The 24192-nt window shown below is 42.8% G+C and overlaps 2 protein-coding genes across 4 annotated transcripts in view; both read left to right on the forward strand.

Annotated features, from left to right (window-relative positions):
• EDIL3 (EGF like repeats and discoidin domains 3) overlaps positions 1-10385 on the forward strand; it is a 250484-nt gene extending 240099 nt beyond the window's left edge. For all 3 annotated transcript variants that reach the window (XM_065860558.2, XM_065860557.2, XM_071801893.1), the window contains one exon: positions 6483-10385. In XM_065860558.2, the coding sequence (XP_065716630.1) occupies positions 6483-6632 (150 nt within the window). In that variant the 3' untranslated portion in view covers positions 6633-10385. The remainder of the gene's footprint in view (positions 1-6482) is intronic.
• A 10519-nt stretch (positions 10386-20904) lies between these two features.
• LOC136115289 (inositol 1,4,5-trisphosphate receptor-interacting protein-like 1) lies at positions 20905-22836 on the forward strand. The gene has a single exon (XM_065861290.2). It carries the CDS (start codon positions 20905-20907, stop codon positions 22657-22659), a length of 1755 nt encoding a protein of 584 aa, XP_065717362.1. The 3' UTR covers positions 22660-22836.
• The last annotated feature ends 1356 nt before the right edge of the window (positions 22837-24192 follow it).

The following is a 24192-nucleotide window of genomic DNA, read 5'->3' on the forward strand; positions in this document are numbered from 1 at the left end:
CCCCCGCCCAACTCTCCAGCCTGTCCAGGTCCCGCTGGATGGCGGCACAGCCTTCTGGCGTGTCAGCCACTCCTCCCAGCTTAGTGTCATCAGCAAACTTGCTGATAGTACACTCAATTCCCTCGTCTAAATCATTAATGAATATATTGAATAATATTGGCCCCAGTACTGACCCCTGAGGCACTCCACTAGATACTGGCCTCCAACTGGACTCCGCACCATTGACCACCACTCTCTGGCTTCTCTCTTTAAGCCAGTTTGCAACCCACCTCACTACTCTATTGTCGAGACCACACCTCCTCAATTTAGCTGTGAGGATGCTGTGAGGGACTGTGTCAAAGGCTTTACTGAAGTCAAGGTAGACCACATCCACCGCTCTGCCATCATCCATCCACCTTGTTACATTCTCATAAAAGGCTATGAGGTTGGTCAAGCATGACTTACCCTTGGTAAAGCCATGCTGACTGCCCCTAATGACCCTCTTATCCCTGATGTGCCTTGAGATGGCACCAAGGATAAGCTGTTCCATTACTTTCCCAGGGACAGAGGTGAGGCTGACCGGTCTATAATTACCCGGGTCCTCCTTCTTGCCCTTTTTAAAGACTGGAGTGACATTTGCTTTCCTCCAATCCTCGGGCACCTCTCCCGTTTCCCAAGACTTGGCAAAAATGATGGAGAGCGGTCACCCCAGGTACCATTGGCCTTCCTGGCCACAAGGGCACAGTGCTGGCTCATGGTCATCCTGCTGTCCACCAGGATCCCCAGGTCCCTTTTCCCTACTTTGATCTCTAACAGGTCGTTCCCCAACCTATACTGGAACCTGGGATTGTTCCTGCCCAGATACAAGACTCTGCACCTGCCCTTGTTATATTTCATTACATTTTTCGCTGCCCAACTCTCCAGCCTGTCCAGGTCTCTGGATGGCAGCACAGCCTTCTGGTGGGTCAGCCACTCCTCCCAGCTTGGTGTCATCAGCAAAGCTGCTGATAGTGCACTCTATTCCCTCATCCAAATCGTTGATGCATATCTTGAATAGTACTGGCCCCAGTACTGACCCTTGAGGCACTCCACTAGATACAGGCCTCCAACTGGACTCCACCCAATTGACCACGACTCTCTGGCTTATTTCCTTCAGCCAGTTCGCAGTCCACCTCCCTACCTGATCATCCAGTCCACACTTCCTCAGTTTAGCTGTGAGGATGCTGTGGGAGACTGTGTCAAATGCTTTACTGAAGTCAAGGTAGACCACATCCACTGCTTTACCATCATCTGTCCACCTTGTTACATCTTCATAAAAGGCTATGAGGTTGGTGAAGCATGACTTTCCCTTGGTTAAGCCATGTTGACTGCCCCTAATGATCAAGTATGCATCAAGTATAAGTTGTTCCATCACTTTCCCAGGGATGGAGGTGAGGCTGACCGGTCTATAGTTACCCGGGTCCTCCTTCTTGCTCTTTTTGAAGACTGGAGTGACATTGGCTTTCCTCCAGTCCTCAGGTACCTCTCCCATTTCCCAAGACTTAGCAAAGATGATGGAGAGTGGCCCAGCAATGGCTTCAGCCAGGTCCCTCAGCACCTGTGGGTGCCTCCCATCCAGACCCATGGATTTATGGATGTCTAGATTGCTTAATTGGTCCCTAACCCAGTCCTCATCATCTGAGGCAAACTCCTCCATTGTCCTGTCTTCCTCTGAGGCCTTAGGGGTATGGGGCAAGTCCTGAGAAAATTGCTTGGTGAAGAAGAGGAAAAGAGGGTGGCTAAGATCAGGAGTGAAAAATTCACACTCACCCACAGAGATTTTATGTATACCAACTGAAAAGTATGTCTTTTTTTCTCCTCTGAATCACTCCAAAACCGTATATGAACACACACATGTGCATATGTGTTTACATATGTATATGTATATATGTATATATATATTAGAAAAAAACAACATGACTAGTCTTTTATACTGGAAAGCATCTCCCACAGGACTGATTATGCCTATAAACAGCAGCTCTGTTTCTGGTGAGGAATCAAGACAACTTTCACTGTCTTCTACCTGATGTTGTTCACTTCACCATGAACAAAAAGTCTTCAAAGCAAGTAAATGGTCTCTTCAAATCTGCAAATTCCCTCTCTTGCTTAAGCAAGTCTTCTTCAGTGAATATTAAGAAAGAAATGAAATGTTTCCAAAATTAAAGAATATGGCTGAAAAAAATTACTTTTCATGCACCTTATTTTTTTTAGATTTTATACAAACAATGCCCCCTTTTTTGTGCCCAAACACTGAGATGTCCTGCAGTGAAGCAAACTCCAAAAAGAAGCTAGCTAGATCTGGCTCTGCTTCTAAAATAATCTGCCTGTAATATGAGCAGGATTAACTACTCCATGAAATAACATCTTTAAAATATTCTGCTCAGAATAAAATACATGGTCAAGATACAGCACGCATCATAGTGACTTCACCATCTAAGGCTTGAATATTAAAGTCTCAGCTCTCATTCATTATCATAAATAGCAGAAAACAATAATGATATGACCAATACAGACTTTTCATGCAATTTTTTTGCAAGACATGAGATCCAGAAAGATTCTCTGTGGAGACAATTTTCATCCTCCTAGCACTTCCACTGACTCAGTACCACAATCTTTCCCACTGCAGCCACGTGTTAATGAATGTGCTCTAAAACCTGGTTTCCACCTCTACATTTGGAACAAAGCAAACATCCCTTGTAATAAATTCCACTTTTCCCAAGCTATTCTTCTTATAAATTATTCTATCATAAAACAAACAATAATATTATTTTTAAAATACAAAGCAATTTTAATTGTCATTATTAGGATTTGCTGCTCATGCCATAAAACACTTAGTTCTGTTGAAAGCTCGTAGTGAATGTTTGAAAGTAAGACATCCAAATTGCTCGTTGGACACAATTATGAACAAGACTTGTTTATATTTCAGAAATATTTTTTACAGAGAATATCAGTACATATTTTCTTTCCCTTTTGCATGAACTGATCACAAAATGAAGTATCATACCTAAAAGTATAACAGCATGCATTTCCTACTTTTTTTATTTTGATAGCAGCTGTAAGAGAGTAAGTTGCAGAGGAGCTACACATATGTGTGTGGGGTGTGTATGTGTAAACTTGCTGAAGCTGCTGAGCAAATGTTTTAGCAAATTACACCTTTTAAGCACGCAGACTGACATAATTAGATATATGCACTGTAAATTGTCTAACATTTTATGACAAGATTGTCAAAACGCAGGAGCTTCAGGCCTCTTTTGCCAACACAGGCACCTTGCAACGTGGGAGCCACTGGGCTGGGTGAGGATGAAGCTCTGTCCAAGGGAGGGAGCATCCTGCAGCAGATGACTAGAGAAATAGAAAACATAGGGTTGTTAGTCTTCCCCAGTACACCATCCTGGCCTCTGGCTTTCTTCAGTCCATATTTTTAATAGCCCCTGCTGATTTTGCCCCTAACAGTCTACCTGATTTTAACAGTATTTAAAGGCTGTGGAAACTGTGCCACAGTTTAATTCTGTGTTGTATGGGGAACTGTGACCTTTAAGGTGGCTCAGGACATTCCTTGTCCCCTCATGGCTCTGGGAAGGGGACAGCACAATATTGCTTGTTATTGATTTTTTCCATGCCACTTATAATTTTATAGACATCTGTCATATCTTGTTTCAAGCTGAAGAGACTTAGTCCATTCAGTAATTTTCAAAAGGACATTCTTCTGTGCTTGTGGCCATCTTGTCACTTCACTCTGTGTGTTTGTTGTTTGAGGTAAGGCAGAACCAGATCTGCACCCACCCAGAACTCAAACTGAAATATTCACTGGCTTCATGCACTGACATGTTAATAATACGCTCTGTTCCTTATTCCTTGGCCACTAATCAGCTTGGGTTTTATTGTCATTGGGCATTTTTTTCACCTGAAAAATGATGAATGACCTATGTATTGTAACTCAAACATCAGCTTTTTGAATGCTAATAAGTCATTACAGTCTTCAGAGGTGTTGTATACTGAAACAAACTTCTCAGAAAAAAAAAAGAAAAAAAATGTAAGGAGTGAATATTTATGGTATGAGGCTACCAGCTCTTAAAGAGCTTTTAATTGTGTAGGTGGTTCATTTAGTATTGACTGGTTGGGCATAAAGCAACAGGTAATTAAAGAAAAATTACATTTGTTTACAGAAATGGCTTTCTGCTACTGATGAGTCAGAAGTACAGTTTTTGTCCTTTGTCCTACGTTCTGTTTCCAAGTTTCTTCACTCCATTAGTGAACTCAGGCTGAAGTAAAATGAACAGTGATAAAGAATGTATTTTTCCCCTAAGAAATTTACCATGGATCCATGGCAAAAGCATCCATAAAATTTGCTCTTAGAATATTATATTTCACGGAAATCACATCTGTGGATGCTGACGAAGCTTACCTCACTTTCTGATAAATTTATTTCCTTAAAATCCTTTCTCTGATATAGCAAATTTAGTTAATTTATTGAAATTGGATCTTGAATTTTGAGGGAAGGTGAATTTCAGATTTGTATCAATTGACCTCTGAAATGGATGTGTTTGACTTCAAATGTTAATGAAATCATATACAAGTTAGAAATAAGATTTAATTCTTGTTTTCCTACCTTATTCAGCTGTATTTGCTGCTTGGTTTGCATCACATACTTTTATTAATTTTGCATAGTCATATGTGGATACAAATACTGAGTCTGTAGATGGGTTCTTCTGGTAAACAACAATGTTTCTTGTTCTAAACTGTCATCTAAATGTTCTCTCTGAAATACAGCTTCTGCAGGGAAAATAAAATAGAGAGTAAGAGAATTTTCCAATAGTTCTGCAGCAAGAATTGTCTACAGTTCTGCATTATTTAGCATCTGGCTTGGTAAAAAATATCAACAGATATATTGCATGCATGCATGCGGAAGAAATAAAAGCAAAAAAAATTTACTTTTCAGCTTTCCTAGCTGCATATTGTACATTGGGGAGTGCCACTCTGTAACTTTAATAATAAGCTTACTACCTTTTATTGTATGCTGTATTGCCACAAATGAAACTCAAATTCAGAAACAATCTTGTTATCCCAAGCTCCAACTGATTTTATGTAATAAACATTGCATTTGGGTTGCAATATTTCCTGTGGCAAATATATATATTTTTTTTTTCCCTTAGACTCACAGCACTGTTGTTTCTGTGCCCAGTATGTCTGCAATTTTATCCATCTACCTAAACTCCTGGGTGCTTTAATGCTCCCATCTCTGTGTTAGTGAGATGCCAGATGAGAAGGGAAATTTATCACTTGTGAAAGAGCATTACTTTTGGAAGATACACATTTTGTTTGAGATGTGAAATTGACAGCAGTTGAGAGAAGCTTTTGAAATTCAAAGAAAAGGTACAGCATAGAGACCAAAAAGTGAAAGTTTTCGTATAGTGCTTTGTAAACATGTCACAAAAGAACCAGCTTGAGAGCTAAAATAGTGGATCAGCCTCTTCTGAGTTCAACCTCTGACATTTTTTTCTAAGAACTTCTAGGAAACTTGTCATTTTGCACTGATTCACTCATGTAAGCACTTCTTCAGGAGGTCCATATTTCTTGTCTGCATGTTTCAAGTGAAACTCATTTATTTCAAGTCGAAAAGCCATCAGATACAGTTTTTACAAATGAAGAGTGAATTGGCTGACATTTTAAGAGAATGAACATTTCCCATAAAAACTGAAAATATCCCTAGAGAATAATCTGATCATTTTGCCAAAAAGTGGTGCTGTGGCCTTTGAATTTAAATAGCAGCTGCCAGGGGAAAAACCCAATGTTGTTTTAATACAGACAGAATTTTGGGAGCTCACTTTTGTATTGGTTAACTTATACTATTGGAAATATAATAACATCATAACATGCACTGTACCATGCAAGGATTTTTTAATTTGATCACAAACTGATGCCCTCAATTCAAATGCTGACTTCTGTTTGACAGAAAAAGATATTATCCTTGATAGTCACTGACTTTACAAGAGGTTATGTAGTTGCATCCAAGCTGAATTCATATGTGATACAATAAAAACTCTTCTAAACTCTAATTATTGATGTTATTTTGTTGGAAACAATAACAAGATCTTGTGGGATTAATTTGACATGATACAAATGCCAAGTAAAGACATTTAATTTTTTTCAAATGTTAATGGTTTTTATGTAAATTTTAGAGCAGGGCCCTGTGTGTTGGCAGAAAAGCAGATTAAGCTTTGAATCAAAACCTAAACGTGTACTGGAGCTGAACATGCCACACTCACACTCATCTTTGAGATCCCTGGCCTGCAATGAAATCCCTAGGTCTTAGCACAGGTAGGTGCTGCTTTCAGCATCAGTTGGGTACCCACATGATCAAAATTCAGCCTGGAGATCAGGAAGGTGCCCCGGGACATCAGGGGTGTACCACAGCTCTTCCTTCAGCCATGTAGGCTTAAATCTTCTCGTTACTTGCCTTTCAGGTGTTCCAGGGAAATTTCGACAACGACACGCACCGTAAGAACGTCATTGACCCTCCGATCTACGCCCGGCACGTCCGCATCCTCCCATGGTCGTGGTACGGCAGGATCACCCTGCGGTCAGAGCTGCTGGGCTGCACGGCGGAGGACTGAGGAGGAGGATCCCTGTTAAGCTTCGCAGCTCTTGGTGTAGCTAAAAGTCCTTCCGTAGAAGAAACTTTGCAAAGCCTGTAGGATGCTGAGTGGGTTTTTCATGACCAAATGCTCATTATATGGTAGGCCGCTAATTGTCTTTCGCAAGGAGGTCTAAGCCTGCCCTTTAAATGATCCAATCCAATTTTGTCCTTGAAATCTGTTAGTGTTGTCCCTTCTGCTGTGGAATTATCTTTCTAGTTCTCCTTTGAGTTGTTCACACTAGTTGAAACGTGTTAGGGAAAGACAGCAGCATCCTTTTTACAAGGGAAGAGAAATAGCATGACAAAGCTCATTTGTAGCTTTAGAAATATTGGGCTGATGAGTTCTCCATAAATCATACTGTCATCTTACTTGCAAAAAGTGATACTGCAGCTTTTAGCAATAAGTTTACTTGGGGATGACTGCATTATAGTAATTGTGCCTATCAAACTCTGTCAGTATTTATGACATATTTTGGAAGATACTCTGTGGTACTGTAAAACGCAGTACCTGTGTCATTACGAGCTACCTTTTATCACTTTCATCTGAACAGCAGAGTCCATGCACCTAAAGGATTTTCCTAACTAACCCCATTTTCCTCGTCTATTTTGCATGCTATAGACATGACATCTACCTTTTCTGTTTAGTATCACCACTAATGTTATTTTCCTTGAAAGAGGTGACCTGTTTGCATAGAGAACAAAATCTGCTATCAGTGTTTTATAAAGTTAGTGAATTTGCCAAAGTTTATTAATTCTGCTTGAGATGTGCTTTTTCAAGGAGGCTGAGATGAAATTCCAGGGCACTTGTGACACCTCATCTTAAGTACCCAGATAGGTAAAGGCACAAAGCACATCAGAAATCATCAGCCCATTTTGTGACTTGCCCAGGGGTGAGCACAAACCCTAGATGGAGCTGCCTGCCCAGTTACTTCTTTCAGAAACCTTTTTAATTTCTGTGAAGGGGTAAATGTGGGGCAAGAGAATCAGGCGCTAAAATATACACAAGAGGAATGACTCCCTTACTGCCAGGAAACCCTCTCAGTAGGTTTTTTCTTGTGTTGGTGGTCACAGTCTTTCTCCCAGGTATGAGGGCAAGAGGCATCATAGGAATTCACCAGAGCTTGTCTGTTGGCACCTTCCACTTCCAACTATGTCTTTTCACACATATGCCAGTGAGCCTTGAGTAGGTGATTTTTGTCATACCTCATCTACAGAAATGCTTCATACATGCTATGTTGTTGGGTTTTTTTTTTTAACAGCATGGTAGCCAGAGACGACCTCAGTTTAAAAAGTAGGTTTGGGGAGGAAAATGGAGCAGTAGGAGGGACATTCTCCCTTGTGCCTCAGTTTCCCCTGCTGATGGACATAATGATACCAACCTTTGTAGAGCACTCCAAGTTTCCTCAGAATAAAGTGCTCTATTAATGTTAGAGTAGCACCTAAGTCTAAAAAGCATCCCAGGACAAAGGAGCGAGGGGATGTTTTATCTGTTACCTAAAATAACAGCATGTGGGATTACTGCCACCCTTTTAATTTCATAACATGCTGATGTGGAGAGAGATAGACAGTTAGATAGATATACAGCTGCATGTTCTAGCAAATGCCACTGAACTTATTTTTTTGTCACTGTTACATTCTCACCAAACCTCTGAAGTATGAACCTGGGTGCTGCTTCCCAGGCAAACAGCTATTTGGCCCACAGTCTGCAAAGGGCAAGGTTTACTTTGGAAACAAAATGGTTTGGATTTCAAAAACCTGCATTTACTCACACATTCTCCACCACAGACAAAATAGATTATCCATTGAACTGTGAAAGACTCTAGAATAGCAGCCAGGCATTTTACATACAAGAATTGGGGATATATTGGTGGCGGTTTTCTGATAGTGTCACTTAAACTGTCACATTTTAACAAACAGAACACCCTGCCTCTATAAAATGACTTAATCCTTAAACTGTATTTATACAAGTATTTATTTTATAAGGCTTAGACATTTAAAGACTTCTAAAAAAAAAAGAGTCTTGTAAAGGTAAAAGTATGTGTAAGAAATGTTGAGGTCCTGTGCAACACTGCTAAGTTTGTTCTTTATTTTTTACTTTGTGCTGCATAACAAAAGCCACTAGACTGTTACTGTCTTGTCTGTAACTGTGTTAACAGCATTCCTTAATGATGTATATATGGAGGGGTCTTCAAGCATAGTGAGCGATTTTAAAGAGAAAGTCAACCATGATGGTGCTTTAAAAATGCTGGATAATGGAGGACAAGCGTATTCCTAGATTACCTACTGCCCATGTTTTGCACTTTAGGCTCTACAAAAGAAACAACAACCAAAAAAAAAAGTAATATTTCTATCTTTAGGGCACACACAATATTTAAAGAGGTCCAAAACCATTTTCTTGTTGTGGGAGAGGAATTGGCCCTGAAATGAATTACAGATATGAAGAATAGCATGTAGTTATTTCACTAGTCAACTGTACCTAAAAAATGGAAGGCCATTTCAGAAAATTAGGTTTCGTAGTTTACCAACTTGTTTTAATGCTATTTTGAAATACTGTTCTGTGTTCTTGAGTGATTTTTTTCATGTTATTCATCTTTTGCAACTAATCTTTTTTGGTTTACTAATTTAATTGTTATCCATTTCTCTTCATATGAAAATAGCATTGCCATGATACCTAACATAATAATTTCACTTTGTATGAATTTAGTGTTAAGTATTTTCATCCTTATGTCCTTTGTCAGCTTTCATCTGCCAGCAGTCTTCACAACCTGCAAAGAAAGCTCCATACGTTGTGATAACACTCTGTGATAATGTATACAAAAATCATATATGTGATGCTCTTACAATTTCAACCAACATATTGAAGCTTTTTCTAATGAAATTTTTCCTTAGCTACCAAGAAGTTTTCTTTAAATGGCACTGTGCAGCCATAGTACCAAATTCCGCTCCCAGTGTCAGCAGTATAAGTCTGAAATAACTCTTGATTTCTGCAGAATACTTCAGATTTAACAAAAAATATGAGAATCAGATTGTGGTCTAGAATTAAACTTGTTCCCTTCAAATTCCTTTTCTTGTCTTGGTGAAAACCATTGTCATGGGACTTAACACGAAGGTACTCTCCCAGTGCAAGCAACTGACACCCCCAAACCAGAAAAAACAAGTGCAGGACAGGATATGTCCCTTTATCAAGGGATGGAGAAACACTCTGAAATGATCCTTGACTTCTGTATTAATTGTAATAATGGTATTGAACAAGTCTGTAAATGTTCTCCTAATTAAATTTCACCCTGAACCAGTTAAGTATTTGTAGGCAGACTTCACCTTTCTGTAACTCTGTAATGATGTGCTACATTTATAGCCTAGGAAATAAAGCACCGGCGCGAGGCTCTGTTTTATCTGTGTTCTGCTAAGGGCTTATCACGTTAACTGGCTCTGGTTTTGAGGTTGACTTTCTCTTTTGGGATGGCTGCATACAAATTAGTGTCAGTTTTGAAGACTAAGGATACTAAATGAGTGTATCTTTGCTATACAACAAATATGAACTATAATATTCAGTGCTGGCTTCTGGTGTGTCAGTAAGTACAGAATTATCTCGGACACAATGACCTTTGCAACCTTTCAAGCTGTGTAATATTCAAATGGTTTTGTATATACTTAAATCATGTAGAATGATGTAAAACCAGTATGACCTTGTCTAGTCTTCAAACTTAACAATAAAACTTTTGAAAAATGAGGTCATTTTTGAAGCACTTACATTGCAATACCTTGAAGGAGATACAACTTATCTCAGCCTCACTGGCAGCAAATGTGGAGCAGAGATATGATGTGGCATTTTCCTGGATTTATTCACCAGGTCTTTGTGGTAGGTAAGTTTGTTTCTGGCAAAATCAACTGTGGTGCTGCACTCTCTTCAGTGTGTTCCCTTTGTTCTTTCAGATAAAAAAGCAAAGGTTTGAACAAGTCTAAAAATATTTTTTTCTATCTTACTGCTCTCTGAATTGGCACCAGAAATGTAAACTGACAATTTAATTTCCTTTAAGTCAAATTTCTTGGGATATTTATCAGTCCTTATCCTCTCTTCTCCACTCCTGCATAGGCAGTCTGTTCCCCAAAATTCCTTGGTTTAATTAACTGTATAATTTCAATTTCTGAAGAAGCGTAGAGGTTCAAGTAGTGCATGGAAAAGCCATTTGCTCCTGATTTTAAACAAAGAGACTTTAAAAAAAAATTTAAAATTTGGGTATTTACAAGAGATGGAGTTTCAGTGGTTTACTGCATATTGATCCAGAATAAGCCCACAGATATATATGTTCTTTTTATAGATCCATTTCAGCTCGTGTCTTTTCACCAAAAATGGTCTTTTAGAGCTAAAGACCATCCACGAGTATGCAGTGAGGACAGGTACCTTGTCTGAACAACATGTCATCTCTTTCAACAAAAAGTCACGAATATGTTGCATTTTTTCTGATTGTGTATCACTGCCAGTCATAAAAATGAGAATACAAGGGTGTACACAAGAAGCGAATTAGTTTTAGTGAATGATGGCTCAATACTAGCACTTCAATCGCAAATTTCTGAGAACATACATCTTGAATCATTCTGACTTTTAATTATAAATTGCAACTCTCTCATGAAACACAATGCCTGTTCCTGAAGAAATGAAAAGTGATTTTTTTCTCTCATTCTTCATAATGTAGATCCCCAGGAACTCTAATGAAGACAATGAGAGAAAATAATGAGTAATTCTCTTCAGAAGAGCAGCTATTTATCAATGTCGATCCTCCCATACCTGTTACTAATGAGCTTAAGGGCTTAACATGCGTATCAACACTCTACATCATTATGAAATACGTAGTCTGTGATACTTCTGTGGCAAATACAAAGGCATTTACTTTGTACCTCAGATTCAAATAACAGGAGGGCAATCTGTTCATTTAGTGATCACTAAGTAACCTGTGATCACACAGACGTATAAAATAAAATGGGAAAACAGAAGAAAATTTTACAGCACAAACACTTTATTTTCTTATTTTTAAATTCTAATAATATTCTTGATAGAGAAATACACTTTAGGATGCAAAAGAGTGCTTTAGACTAAGAATAAAAAATATAAAAGACTTTGTTGCTTAGCTGTATAACTGCATTTACAGCAAATTACCTTTCAGTAATACATACCAGTATCAGCATTTGAGGAGCTGTAAATACATATATTTAAATGTCTCTGAACATAGGAACATGGAAACATGCCTTGTTAAGAGTGCAGGAAAATATATTTTACCAGTTTATGTTAGTAACAATACCAGTTATGTTTTGATATAGTATATATCAATTTAGAAGTAGGCTCCACAGGTGTGAGAATGTGTGGAAAGCACAAATACCCTGATAAATACAGGCAGGGCACAAAATTTGAGACTATGGCTGGAGCACAGCCTGTTCATCATGATAATGTTTCTCATGGTGCTTGCTCACTGGTGTACGAGCTGATTCATTGTGGTTATCTGAGGTCACACATCAGATGATAGGTCAGCAGGCACATTTCTGATGGCCACACGACTAGGTGAAGGATATCAATCCTCAAAATGTGGAAGGAAAGGTAACTAAATATTTGCATCAGACTGGAAAATCAAAATGAACATCTTGAAATATATAGGTTTTCTGGGATGCTGCAAGAGGTCAATAGGAGCTGTAGAGAAATGTATAATATTGCCTTGATCACAACAAATAAAATGAAGTACATAGACTGTGGGGCATAAAATATATATGCGATGCATGGAAGCGGGATCAAAGGCCCGTTAAAAATGACCCAGCATGTTCTTGTGGAAGTCTCAGAAAACATCATGTAGAAGGTATGGACTGATTCACTGCAGACTTTTGTACTGGGTCTGGCTGAATTGGATTTACCATTCTTCAGTGCCAGGAAGAGTCTTTAGGGAGACTGGCTGGGCACTGGTCTGCTTGTGGGAAGTGGTGATTGATTGCCTTTGCATCACTTAGTGGCTTTGCATGGGCGGGGGTTCCCCCTCTTTCTTTCACCCATTGAACTTCATATTTCAACCCATGAGCTTTCTCACTTCAGTGTTCCTATTCTCTACCCTGTACCGCTGATGGAAGAGGGTGATGCAGCAGCTGTGTGGGCCTTAGCTGATGTTTGGAGTTGGGCCACCACAACTTTAAATGCAAAATATTAATCATATCTGGAAATATGCACACTGAATTGTATAGAAAAATATTTTGTCTGGATCTTCTTTCCTCACGTTTTATATCTGTCCTATTTTTCTCTTGAATGGAGTTGCCCTCACTATTTTTGACTTGCAGAAGTTCCTATATTACATGTGACTCATGTTACTATAGCAGGTTCACAGCTTCTTTAGAAGAGGCACTCATGGAGAATTTTTGGCAAAGCAATTAAAGCATGCATTGCTTATGTGAATATGTTGTGTACACTTTTTTTAATACAGACATATACATGTGTATTTTCACAGAATGACATAATGACTGGGGTTGGAAGGGACTTCTGGAGATCATCTAGTCCAACCCACCTGTTAAAGTAGGTTCAGCTGGAGTAGATTGCGCAGGAATTTGTCCAGGCAGGTATTGAATGTCTCCAGAGAAGGAGACTCCACAACCTCTCTGGGCAGCCTGTTCCAGGGCTCTGGCATCCTCAAAGTAAAGAAGTTTCTCATCATATTCAGATAGAACCTCCTGTGCTTCAGTCTGTGCCCATTGCCCTCATCCTGTCTTTTGGCACCACAGGCCACCACCATATATTTCATATGGGAACAGAGAGAGCAAAGAGGAAGCAGAAGGATGATATGCTTTCCATGTCATTCCAATACCTGTCACTCTGTAATATTTATAGAAGTGCCCAGATAAATCCAGTGTGCATCAGGAGACTCATTAGCAAGCCTAAGTGTTGATTTCATTTCTAGTGACCATTTGATATGAGTGAGACCAGTGATGGTTTGAGTATATTACCCCTTCACTCACTATTTTCTTCCATTTCTCACAGAACAGTCTGGAGAAATTAGGTTTTGTTATATGAAAGCTATATCTGTTGGAAGTCCTGCTTCTGTTTCCAAGGTTTGTGGGTCTTTTATAATTTGGGGAGTAATTTCCTGTCATGCACACACAGCATCATAGAATTACAGAACGGTTTGGGTTGGAAGGGATCTTCAAAGATCATCTAGCCCAACCTCACTGCCATGAGCAGGGACATCTTGCACTAGATCAGGTTGCTCAGAGCCCCATCCAGCCTGACCCTGAACACTTCCAGGGATAGTAATCCACAGCTTCTCTGGGCAGCCTGTTCCAGTGTCTTACAATGTTCTTCCTTTTTTCCAATCTAAATCTGCCCTTTTTCAGTTTAAAACCATTGCCCCTTGTCCTGTCAGTACAGGACCTGGTAAAATGTCTCTCTCCATCTTTCTACCTAGCGTTTCTCGAGAGGAGAGGGGCTCCAGCCCTCTGATAATTCTTGTAGCCATTCTTTGGAGGAGGATCCATTCAAACATGTCCATGTCTTTCTTAAAGTGGGGACCCCATAGCCAGACACAGCACTGCAGGTGGGGTCTCCCAAGAGCTGTGTATTGTGGAAAATCACCTCCCTTGACTTGCTGGCCACGATCCTTTTGATGAAGCCCAGTTTGCTTTCTGGGCTGCAAGCGCACATCACTGGCTCAAATGCAGTTTTCCATCTGCCAGTATCCCCAAATCCTTCTCTGTAGGACTGCTGTCAATCTATTCTTTTCCCAGTCTGTACTAATATTGGAGATTGCCCCAACCTAGGTGCAGGATCTTGCACTTGGTCTTGTTGATCTTCATGAGATTCACATTGGCCTACTCCATCAGCCTGTCAAGATTCCTGTGGATGGCATCTTGTTCCCCAAGTAAATTGATTGCATCAAACAGCTTGTTGTCATCTGAAAATTTGCCAAGGGTGCACTCAATCCCACTGTCTATGTCATCAATGAAGATATTAAATTGATCCCAGTACAGACTCTTGATGGACACCACTGGTTACTGGTTTCCATTAGGACACTGAACCATTGACTACAACTCTTTGGATGTGGCCATCTGGCCAATTCCTTATCCATCTAACAGTCCATCCATCAAACCCATTTCTTCTTTAGACCTAAGAATGTTGTGGGGAATTGTATCTAAGGTCTTACAGAAGTCCAAGTAGAAAATAACTGTAGGTCTTTCTTTGTTTACTGAAGCAGTCACTGCATTGTAGAAAGCCACTAGTCAGGCATAATTTGCTCTTGGTGAAGCCATGTTGGCTGTCCTTCATCACCTCCCTGGCTTCCATAAGTTTTGACATATCTTCCAGAAGTGTCTGTCCTGTGATGTTACTGGGCACAGAGGTGAGACTGTCTAAATGGCAGGGAGAAGCAGGACTAGTGGCATTGTCTATAATAAGTTGTCTACATCCAGGTCTGTATAATTTTTCCTGAACTTCAAAAATCCCAAAACTGAAATATGCAGTTCTACTCTCTACTTTAGGCTCAATTTGGCATTGTGTAGCCTTCATCACAGGGATGTGCCCCGTGAAAATTATGCTGTTTTTTTTCCCAAGCATACACAGAGATTGGATACATATATAAGTTCACAGTACCTTTTTCTCATATAGAATTTCAAGATGTCCGTTCTTGCACTCATACAGGAAATAAAGGAGCAGCACCATATTTATACTCTCAAGGCTGAAAAATGCGCTTTTCTATGAACTGAAGGTGAGATTTGTTTCAGAAAAACTGCCATCGAGACCCAGCCTATGTGAGAGACAAAGTCTTCTGCTCTGAGTATAGAGAGAATAAAAATTATCAAAGAGAAATGTAAACTGCAGACTGATGAGGTTAGACTAGAATGAAGAAATAATTTGGGAAAGGATAAAGAAGAGGACAGGGTCTTTGGGTTAGGAGAGTTGCTGAGGACCAGATGAACAACATTAATTAGAAAGGTAGTTAGTGTATATGAACCATCTTCAATTTGCAGGACACTGTCCTTAATATTTCTCCAAAAGTAATCTTTTCAGGAAACAAACAACCCCTATTTCAACCAATACAGTGCGAAATTTTGCAGAAGTCACATAGGAAACTCCCATGGCAAGAGGATGAAAGGTCTTCTGCTGCACTGTTGAAGAGTCATAATTTCTTCTAGCATAGCATCCAAGCCTACAACCTTGGCACAACCCATCCTTGAAGCTGCTCCGTGCTTCCCAAGGCAGCCACTTGCGGTGGTGTAAGGCACCCAAGCACGTTGGTCTGGGTCTGTGGATGATGCGATGCAAGTCAGGCCAAAGCCTTAAGTCAAGGCAGAGAGATTATCTCTGTCTCCTTGGCAAGATGAAGTTGAGCACACATATCACTGAAATTGCATGTTTTTCCTCATGGTAAAAGCCCCAGTAAGCTCCCACAGACAGACACCAGCAAAACAAGAGAAGTACCTGATTTGTAGTTGTTGATTTATACCAGCTGTGGCTCCAGACGTGTGTATTCATCAGAGTGATTAGTCTTCTCTTCTAATTTTGTTACTTTTTAACATTACAGAACTAGTGTTTCAAGGATTCTAATTAAGTTCATCAACCTAATCTAGCTGTTCATCTTATGTGTGCTGATATAATTTTCTTCTATTTAAGAAAAAGAAGTGGGGATGGGAGGACAGTGCTTGTTTGTGGATATTTTATTTATGTTCCTAATTTGTTTAATTATCTTGGCTTAGAGGCTTACACAGAAATTGAGTTTCCTACACATGGGAAGAGGCAGCATTACTTGAAAGTCGGAAGCATTTCTTTGTTTTAAAGCCACTTTTCCCTTTACTGAGTGACTTCCAAGTATTTTATTAAAAAAGTCATCACTGACCAGTCACCAGAATATGTAAGAAGGTTTTCTTGTTCAGAAAGAAATCGAATTACCAGATAGGAGTCAGAGTGGCTTCCAGAGGAATCTGATCCAATATTTATATAATATACATATATAGCACATGTCACTCACCACTTGCATTGGCCGCTCCACCTTTCCATTTCTTTCCAGTTTCTGAGCTGTGATAGAAAGAGTTGTTTAGCTGTGGGAATGAGACCATCTATTCACAAATGCCTTTTCACTAAGAACACTTTTTAACTGTAACGGTCACATTCTCCAAATATTTCTGGGAGCTTAAAGCCAGACTTCCAAACCAGAGCAGCCCAGGATCTAGGTGTGATGTGGTGAAGGAAAATTTGCCCAGTCTCGGTGTGACTGCTGCACTGACTGAATGGCATGCAGAGTTTACATGTGTAAATACAAAGTGGGTAACAGGAATGGCTCAGTAAACATGTCCCAGTTAATCCCTTCGTGGTATAAAAGACTGCACTTCAACAAAAACAGTATGGATATTTTTAAACATTTAGCAAACTTTTCCCTAGCCTCTACCACAAGCATTCCTATGGCTTGCAAAAAAATGCATTTGTGGTTAATTTCTTCTCCAATGCATTACATTCTATTGAAATTGATGTCTGAAATGCATCTAGGCTGCCTGAATGAATGAATATGTTCCCGAAGTCAGATAATGGACTGCTAAAAGTCCACAATGAGTGTTATGGTACTAGTCTACCATTCTCATCCTACCAAATGGAAGGGCTGCTCGAAACATCCTTGATGCCAACAGCCCAGTAAATAGCCACGAGTCAACACTTGGATTTCAAGCAATCTCATCACAGACGTAAGAACTTAAATTGAAGGAGAGTGAAATGTGCCAATTGTGTTCCAGTACAACTGGTGATGTGTTTTCTGATGAGTGCCATGATTCTTTCAGGCACTCAGGCAACAGCTCAATATTACCAGGGCTCAAACAAACACTGCTTAGTTCTTGCTTAATACTTCTCATGAGTGACTATGAAATCGTCTTGCACTGTCTTCTGAAAAATCTCCATTGGTACACAGTTTGTTGTTAAATTACTGAGGACTCTGCCATAGCTGCCTTTTTTCCTAATTTTGAGCCATGTAAATAGACTGATGATCCTTTTGGTTGTATTCTGATGTCAAAGTGAATCAGCTGAATGTATTGACACTTTTGAAGCCCAAATCATGTCCTGAAATGCAGCAAAGCACTGTTTTGATTGAAGAAAAGGCAAAGGCTCATTAGCATTCATTTACTGTCTCAAGAGAGCCTGAATGAGAGAAAGTATACCTTGGGCTGTCCTGAGGAGAAGCACTTTGATGAACATCCCTTTTTTTCACTCGTTATCCCCCAAATAAGAGGTGACTCCTTTTGCCCTACAGTAAAAGCGTTGGTGAGACCAGTCCCAAATCCCAGTGGTTCTTACACAGATCCTTGTGCTTCCACTTCAACACTGGAAAATGGTAACGTTACTGATGAGAGCTCTCATCATTAAGACTCCTGGCACAGCTTTTAGCTGGTAAAGTCCTATTGAAGGACTTGGGGAGGGTTAGGATGGCTCTTGCAGACCTTCCCCACTCTATGCAATTTGACTACAAGCCAAGCATTTCATTCCTTCAATATGGCAGCCTGGTTGAGCCTACTTTGACCTCTCTCTGCTATGCAAGCTCGGCTGTGTGGTAATGGTCTTTTATTAATCACAGATCACTGGATGAGCCCAGTTGAGGGTTTATATTAATCATTTAGCTTAAGTAAGTATGTTTGAAATAGAATCACTTCGAATTAGAAGGTTGTGGGATTTTTAATACACTGTTTCACATTACTTAGTAATCGAAATTTGTTGAAATCTTAAACCACATGTTGAAAATTCTGCTCATACTTATCAAACTTGTATCTCCTTAATGAACACAACGCAGCTGCAAACCACCAGCACCTGCAAGATGAGGCCTGTGTCCCTGATACCCTTGGGCTGGGTGTGGAAGGGACTGGCCAGCAGGTCTTGGGAGAGTTGGGTGCTGCTGACTGTCCTCGTGGTGTCTTCCTGCCATGGGAAGCATTAGGAAACTTTTTAAACTGGCCTGTGCCAGCCCAGGAGAGAGGCCGGGATGCAAATCCTAAAATTACAGGACTAATTCTTTATTCACACACATGAGGTATGTCATTCAAACTGGAGCACCCCAAACATGGTTTCACACGAGCATTCAGATGCATGATTTGTCCAATCTCTACTTAACACACACATACTGCGAAGTTGCAAAGCAGCTAGAATTCTGTGCCAGCATCATCCAGCTGCTTCATTCTTGATCTAAACACCCCTGGAGTTGTTCTTCCTACAGTTACTGATCTATGATGTCAGATACTGGAGAGTTTCACAGAGGTGAAAGAGGGTCCAGGATGCAGATGTGATTGTCCTGGAATAGAGAACTGAGAGCACTGCGTAACAGGCAGGATCCAGGAGAAGGCAGGCAAGCAAAGCTGAGCCATCCACTGTCTGCATTAGAAGCAAGGCCACCGGGAAAGGGGCACAGATGGGGCAGACTAGCATCCAGACTGATCAATTAGAATATTGCATGCCATTAACATCATGCTTCCTATTTAAGGAGAATCGGGATCTTCCGGCTAGTGTCAGAGCTGGGATGGAGACCTGTTTGGAGGAGTTCTGTTCAGGAGTTTCTTTATTTCAGTATTTTACCATTCTGCCATTTTGCAGAGGCCTCTGGGCCTTTCTGCCTTTTTCTCTGGGATTGCTTGTTCTGGACGAGGGTAGTGCCTCCTGGGACGAGCTGCTCAGTGCAGACAGAGTTCAAGAGGAACTGCACTGGTTGTCTTTTATGTTTTATTTCCATTTTATATACATTATTTTTACTAGTGGTGTATTAGTGATATTTGGTTGTTTTATTAAACTGTGTTTATTTCATTCCATGAGTTTCTCCCTTCCCTTTCTTGTCTCTCCCCTATTTGGGGATGGGAGGAGCAGGGAGTCAACAAGTGGCTATCGTGGCTATATTGCTAGCTGGAGTTACACCATGACATGGAGCTGTGAGATCGCTCACGAGACTGCTCATTACGAGACATGCTCTGAAAGAGCTCTTCACGCACAGAGCTGTGTTTGCGAGGCTCACAGCTGATTGCAGGCAACAACTTCATACCATAGGGACGTAGTGTGGAGACTAGGGTGGCTACAAAGATGATTTTTTCCCTACTTTCCCCTCACACTCTCACAACTGTGGTGGCAATTTCACATGGGAAAAGAAACTCCTTGGCAGCTCCACCTGCACCGGGACCAAGAGAGAGGCACCGCTGATGTGTCTCCATGTGTTCACTGGGGTCCAGGTGGAGAATCTGCTGATCCCAGACACACTCTGGGGAGCTGGTAAGACAGAACTGAACATGCTGGATGTGGAGAAACCAGTGCTCTATCGGGAGTGGGAGCTGCCAACTAGGAAAATTCAACCCGCATCTCCTCATCACCCTTACGAATTGCCTCTTTGGAAGCAATGTGCTCTCTCAGTGGCACAGCAGGCAGAGAGATCCTGCCATGGAGAGGCCCCATCTCACAATCACAATTTCTACCATCACCCATCCCCGAGTGTCATGAAGGCAACAAGGGCCAATCCATGACCACGAGAACAGCAGCCAGCAGCAAGGGAGCTGATCCCATCTCACAGGATAGGATGTCAGAGAGCAAAGTATCCATGGGTCACATCACCCAGTTTTATACTTAGGAAGGGTCTGGGGGGCTTCTGTCTGGTTTGTAAACAGAACCCTGGGAGTGCTGGCCGGCTCGGTGGGTCTGTACATTGTCAGGGTTGGTGTTTGGCTGCCAGGGGCAGCTGCGAGTGGCTGGGCCAGGGTGGTGCGGACGGGCAGGGCCGGCGGGCGTGCCTGTGATGTGCTCGGGCGCCCGTGACATCACAAGGGACGAGTCCCCACGGGGCGGTTATCAGGGGCGCCAGCAGCAGCGCCGCCTCAGTCCGGCTTGGGCCAGCGGTGAGTGCGCAGGCGGGGGGAGGCCGGGCTGGACGGGGCCGGGGCAGAAACGCGGTCCCCGGGGGTGGGTTCTCACCCTGCCTGGAGGGCCTGGTTGCTCATGGGAGCACCTTGGCCAGGGCACGGAGCCGCCGCCACCAGGGCCGGGGAGGCCCTTGCTGCCTCCCAGCTGCCTCGGCCCCATTCCTACCTGCCGCCAGCTCCGTGCGGCCCCCGGCCTCGCTCTCGCTTCACCAGCCCCCTCTCTCCTGACCAGCCCCACTGAGCCCCTCCTCTCCCTTCTCCTGCAGGACATGGCTCTCTTGGATGTTTTCGTCGGGCTTTTTCAAATTCTTACCCTGAATGTGCAGTTGGTCGGCTATGAGCTGGATGAGGAGACGCACAGGCGCATGGAGCAGCGTGCTGAGATGCTGAAACGGGAGATGACTCGGCTGTGGCAGGAGATAGAGGAGAGGAGCCGGGAGCAGAGGAGCCGGGAGCAGAGGAACCAGGCGCAGAGGAACCAGGAGCAGAGCGGCTTTGCCTGGGCATCCTTGCTCCTCTCTGCCTTGCAACACTGGCTGTGCTGGGCCGTTGCTGGAGTCCTGGTCGTGCTCTTTGTGCTCTGCTGGTGCCTCAGGAAATGGAGCCCTGAGCCAGAGAGAGAAGAGGAGAGCTTTGCTAAAAACGTGGAGAAGAAGAAACATGAAGGAGAGAATGATGATGCAAACGAAGCTCAAGAAGAGAATGATGATGCAAATGAACCTGAAGAGAATCATGATGCAAATGAAGACGAAGAAGGGAATGATGATGCAAACGAAGCTCAAGAAGAGAATGATGATGCAAATGAACCTGAAGAAGAAAATGACGATGCCAATGAAGACGAAGAAGAGAATGATGATGAAAACGAAAATGACGATGAAGAAGAGAATGATGATGAAAATGAAGATGAAGAAGAGAATGAAGATGAAGATGGAGATGGAGAAGAGAATGATGAGAATGATGATGAAGATGAAGCCGAAGAAGCGAATGATAATGCAAATGACCTGGGAAGGTTTCTTGAGGAGGACATAGAGCGGCCAGTTCAGCACCTGTACAGAGACTGCAAGTCTGTGATGAGCCTTATGGAAACCTTCATCCATCTCTACCAGTATATCTTCTCAAATACTTATTTCCCAGTGCTGGAAAAAGCCATCGAGGTGGGCAGTGCCTTTGAAGGTTGGAGTCCCCGTGGGGAAGACATCACCTACCGCCTGATTTTGCCCCTGAAGCCTCCCCGAGGACACACCTTCCACCTGGAGCCGGGCTCCGTGTGGCCAATGAGGAACTTCCGCATCCGTGTGGAGGTGGTGTGTACCTGTGAGATGGAGCAGCCGGCAGGAGAGACACGTTGCCTCCTCCATCACCCCGAGCAAGAGCACGGGAGGAATGCAGCCTTCAGCATCCTAGACGACCTCTGCACTGCCTCCTACCTAGACGTGCAGAAAACTGCGCGCTATTTCCAGATGTTTGTGAGACGTTCCTGGAGGGCTCTGCATCTTTCAACCGTACGCCGCCTAACAGTGCTGCCCTCTGACCGCTCCTGCAAATTCTGTGTGGTGCAACGCTGGGGGAAAAGGATTTTAATTGAGTTGATGTTTGGGGTGCAAGAAGGTGACTCGGACATCTTTGTGAGCAGCCAGTATACAGAGGCTGGCTACACTCCAAGCACAATGTGGCCAGAGACCTATGCTGTGGCAGAGATGAAGTTCTTCAGGTTGATTGCCAGAAAGGCACATCCTGACACCTGCTACCTCAGATGCCTGCAGCTCTGTGCCCGCTGCCTGCTGGGCAGAGACTTTTCCACCTATACACTGAAGACAGTTATGATGCACGTGCTGACCACCATGCCGCTGTCAAACTGGCACAGGAGGTATTTCTGGCAATGGCTGAACGACATCCTGCAGTACCTGCAGAGATGTCTGCGGAGGAAATGCCTGAACCACTTCTTCATTGGCAATGAGAACCTGCCAGAGGAGATCATCTTGCCCCCGGAACTGCGAATGGCTGAACCATTCAACCTCTTCCAGCACCTGACGCAGAATCCTTACGCCTCTGAGCACGCAAATCTTGAGTTTGATGGGCTGCAAAGTCGGGTTCATAGGATGCTTCTCGACGGGCGCTGAAAGAGGCCATCCTGCACAGAGCTGTGTTTGCGCAGGTCGCAGCTGCTGGCAGACAACCGTGTGTTCCAGGAAGAACAAAGAGGGGAGAATGCAGGGCACGGAAAGGAAAGGAAAAGGTGTTGCACCTTCCCTGCGCAGCTAAAGCGCCTCCTGGGGAGTGGGACACGATGCAGCTGAAGAGGCCATCACGAGGAGTCTTGTGACAGGGACTCCATTACCACCCGGACAGCAACTGCCCTCTCTCTTCAACAGCTTCCATTCCATTCCATTCCATTCCATTCCATTCCATTCCATTCCATTCCATTCCATTCCATTCCATTCCATTCCATTCATTGCATTGCATTGCATTCCATTCCTTCTGGGAGCTTTACCACATGCAGAGCTGCCCATAAGTGTTGTGTTTGAATAAAAGTTGTGTTGTGAGTGCTTGCATCACTTTTGTGGGGATCGTGGGCACAGGGTGCTGACTGCTCAGCTGCCACAGGGTCAGGGAGCATTTTGCAGAAGAGCTGATGTGGTGGGCTGTGGTCTCTCTCATTCTGTAAATCAGGCTCCTCTTTGCATCCATGCTTCCTCATCAGGGCAATGAGAATAGCCCTTCAGCCTCCGGAAGGTGGTCCATCCAGTGCAGCAGATGGCGCAGCGGACGCAGGAGCAGAGTGGCGTGGCCTTGGGAGCACTGTGCTTTTCTGCCTTGCAGCAGTGGCAGGTCTAGTCTTTCTCCTGCTCTTTGGGCTCTGCTGGCGGCTACAGAAAAGGAGCTGTGCCTATGTCGGTATTAATGAGGAGGAGAGATCCAGCAGCAACACAGCGCAGGAGAAGGAAGAGGAGACAGGGATGAGAAACACGAGGAAGAGGAAAGTGAAGAAGATCCCTGTGATGATAGTGATTTGAGCATGGTTTCTGAAAAGCACATTCAGTATCCAGTGCAGAACATGGCCAGCAAGTGCCAGGTGGCAGAGGAAGTAGCGGTGGCTTCCTCCATGTTTTCAGGTTGCTCTTCTTCAATAGTTTCTTCCTCACACTGCAGCCAGTCATTGAGGCGGGCAGCACTTTTTAAGGCTGGAATCCTCATGAGAACCATGCTGTCTCCCCCCTGCTTGTGCCCCTGCATCCTGCCCTTGGCCATGCCTTCCACCTCGATCTGAGCATCGTGGAGCAGGTGCTGGCAAGAGACCCCTGCAACCATGTGGAGCTGCAGCATGCCTGGATGAGGAGACATCTGGTGGAGAATGTGCTGAGCATGTGCATATCCCTGAGGACACACTGAGTAAATATCACCCTGTATCACCCCTCTTCCACGTTAGGGTGCTGCCCTTCTCCCGCTCATGCAATCTTCAGCTAGCTGACTACTTCAACAGGACTGTTTTCGTTGTGTGGACAGTCGGTGGGGAGAAAGGCAAGTCGGACATCTTCCTGAGCATTTGGTAGGCCGAAGCGACTTTACTGGTGTTTACTTTCTCTCTGATAGGATTGTGCTTTTTCAAGTAGCATTTGGTCATCTCATGATGTCACACTGATCCTTCATGGGTC

This window comes from Patagioenas fasciata, chromosome Z (genome assembly GCF_037038585.1).
Source record: "Patagioenas fasciata isolate bPatFas1 chromosome Z, bPatFas1.hap1, whole genome shotgun sequence".
Classification (NCBI taxonomy): domain Eukaryota; kingdom Metazoa; phylum Chordata; class Aves; order Columbiformes; family Columbidae; genus Patagioenas; species Patagioenas fasciata.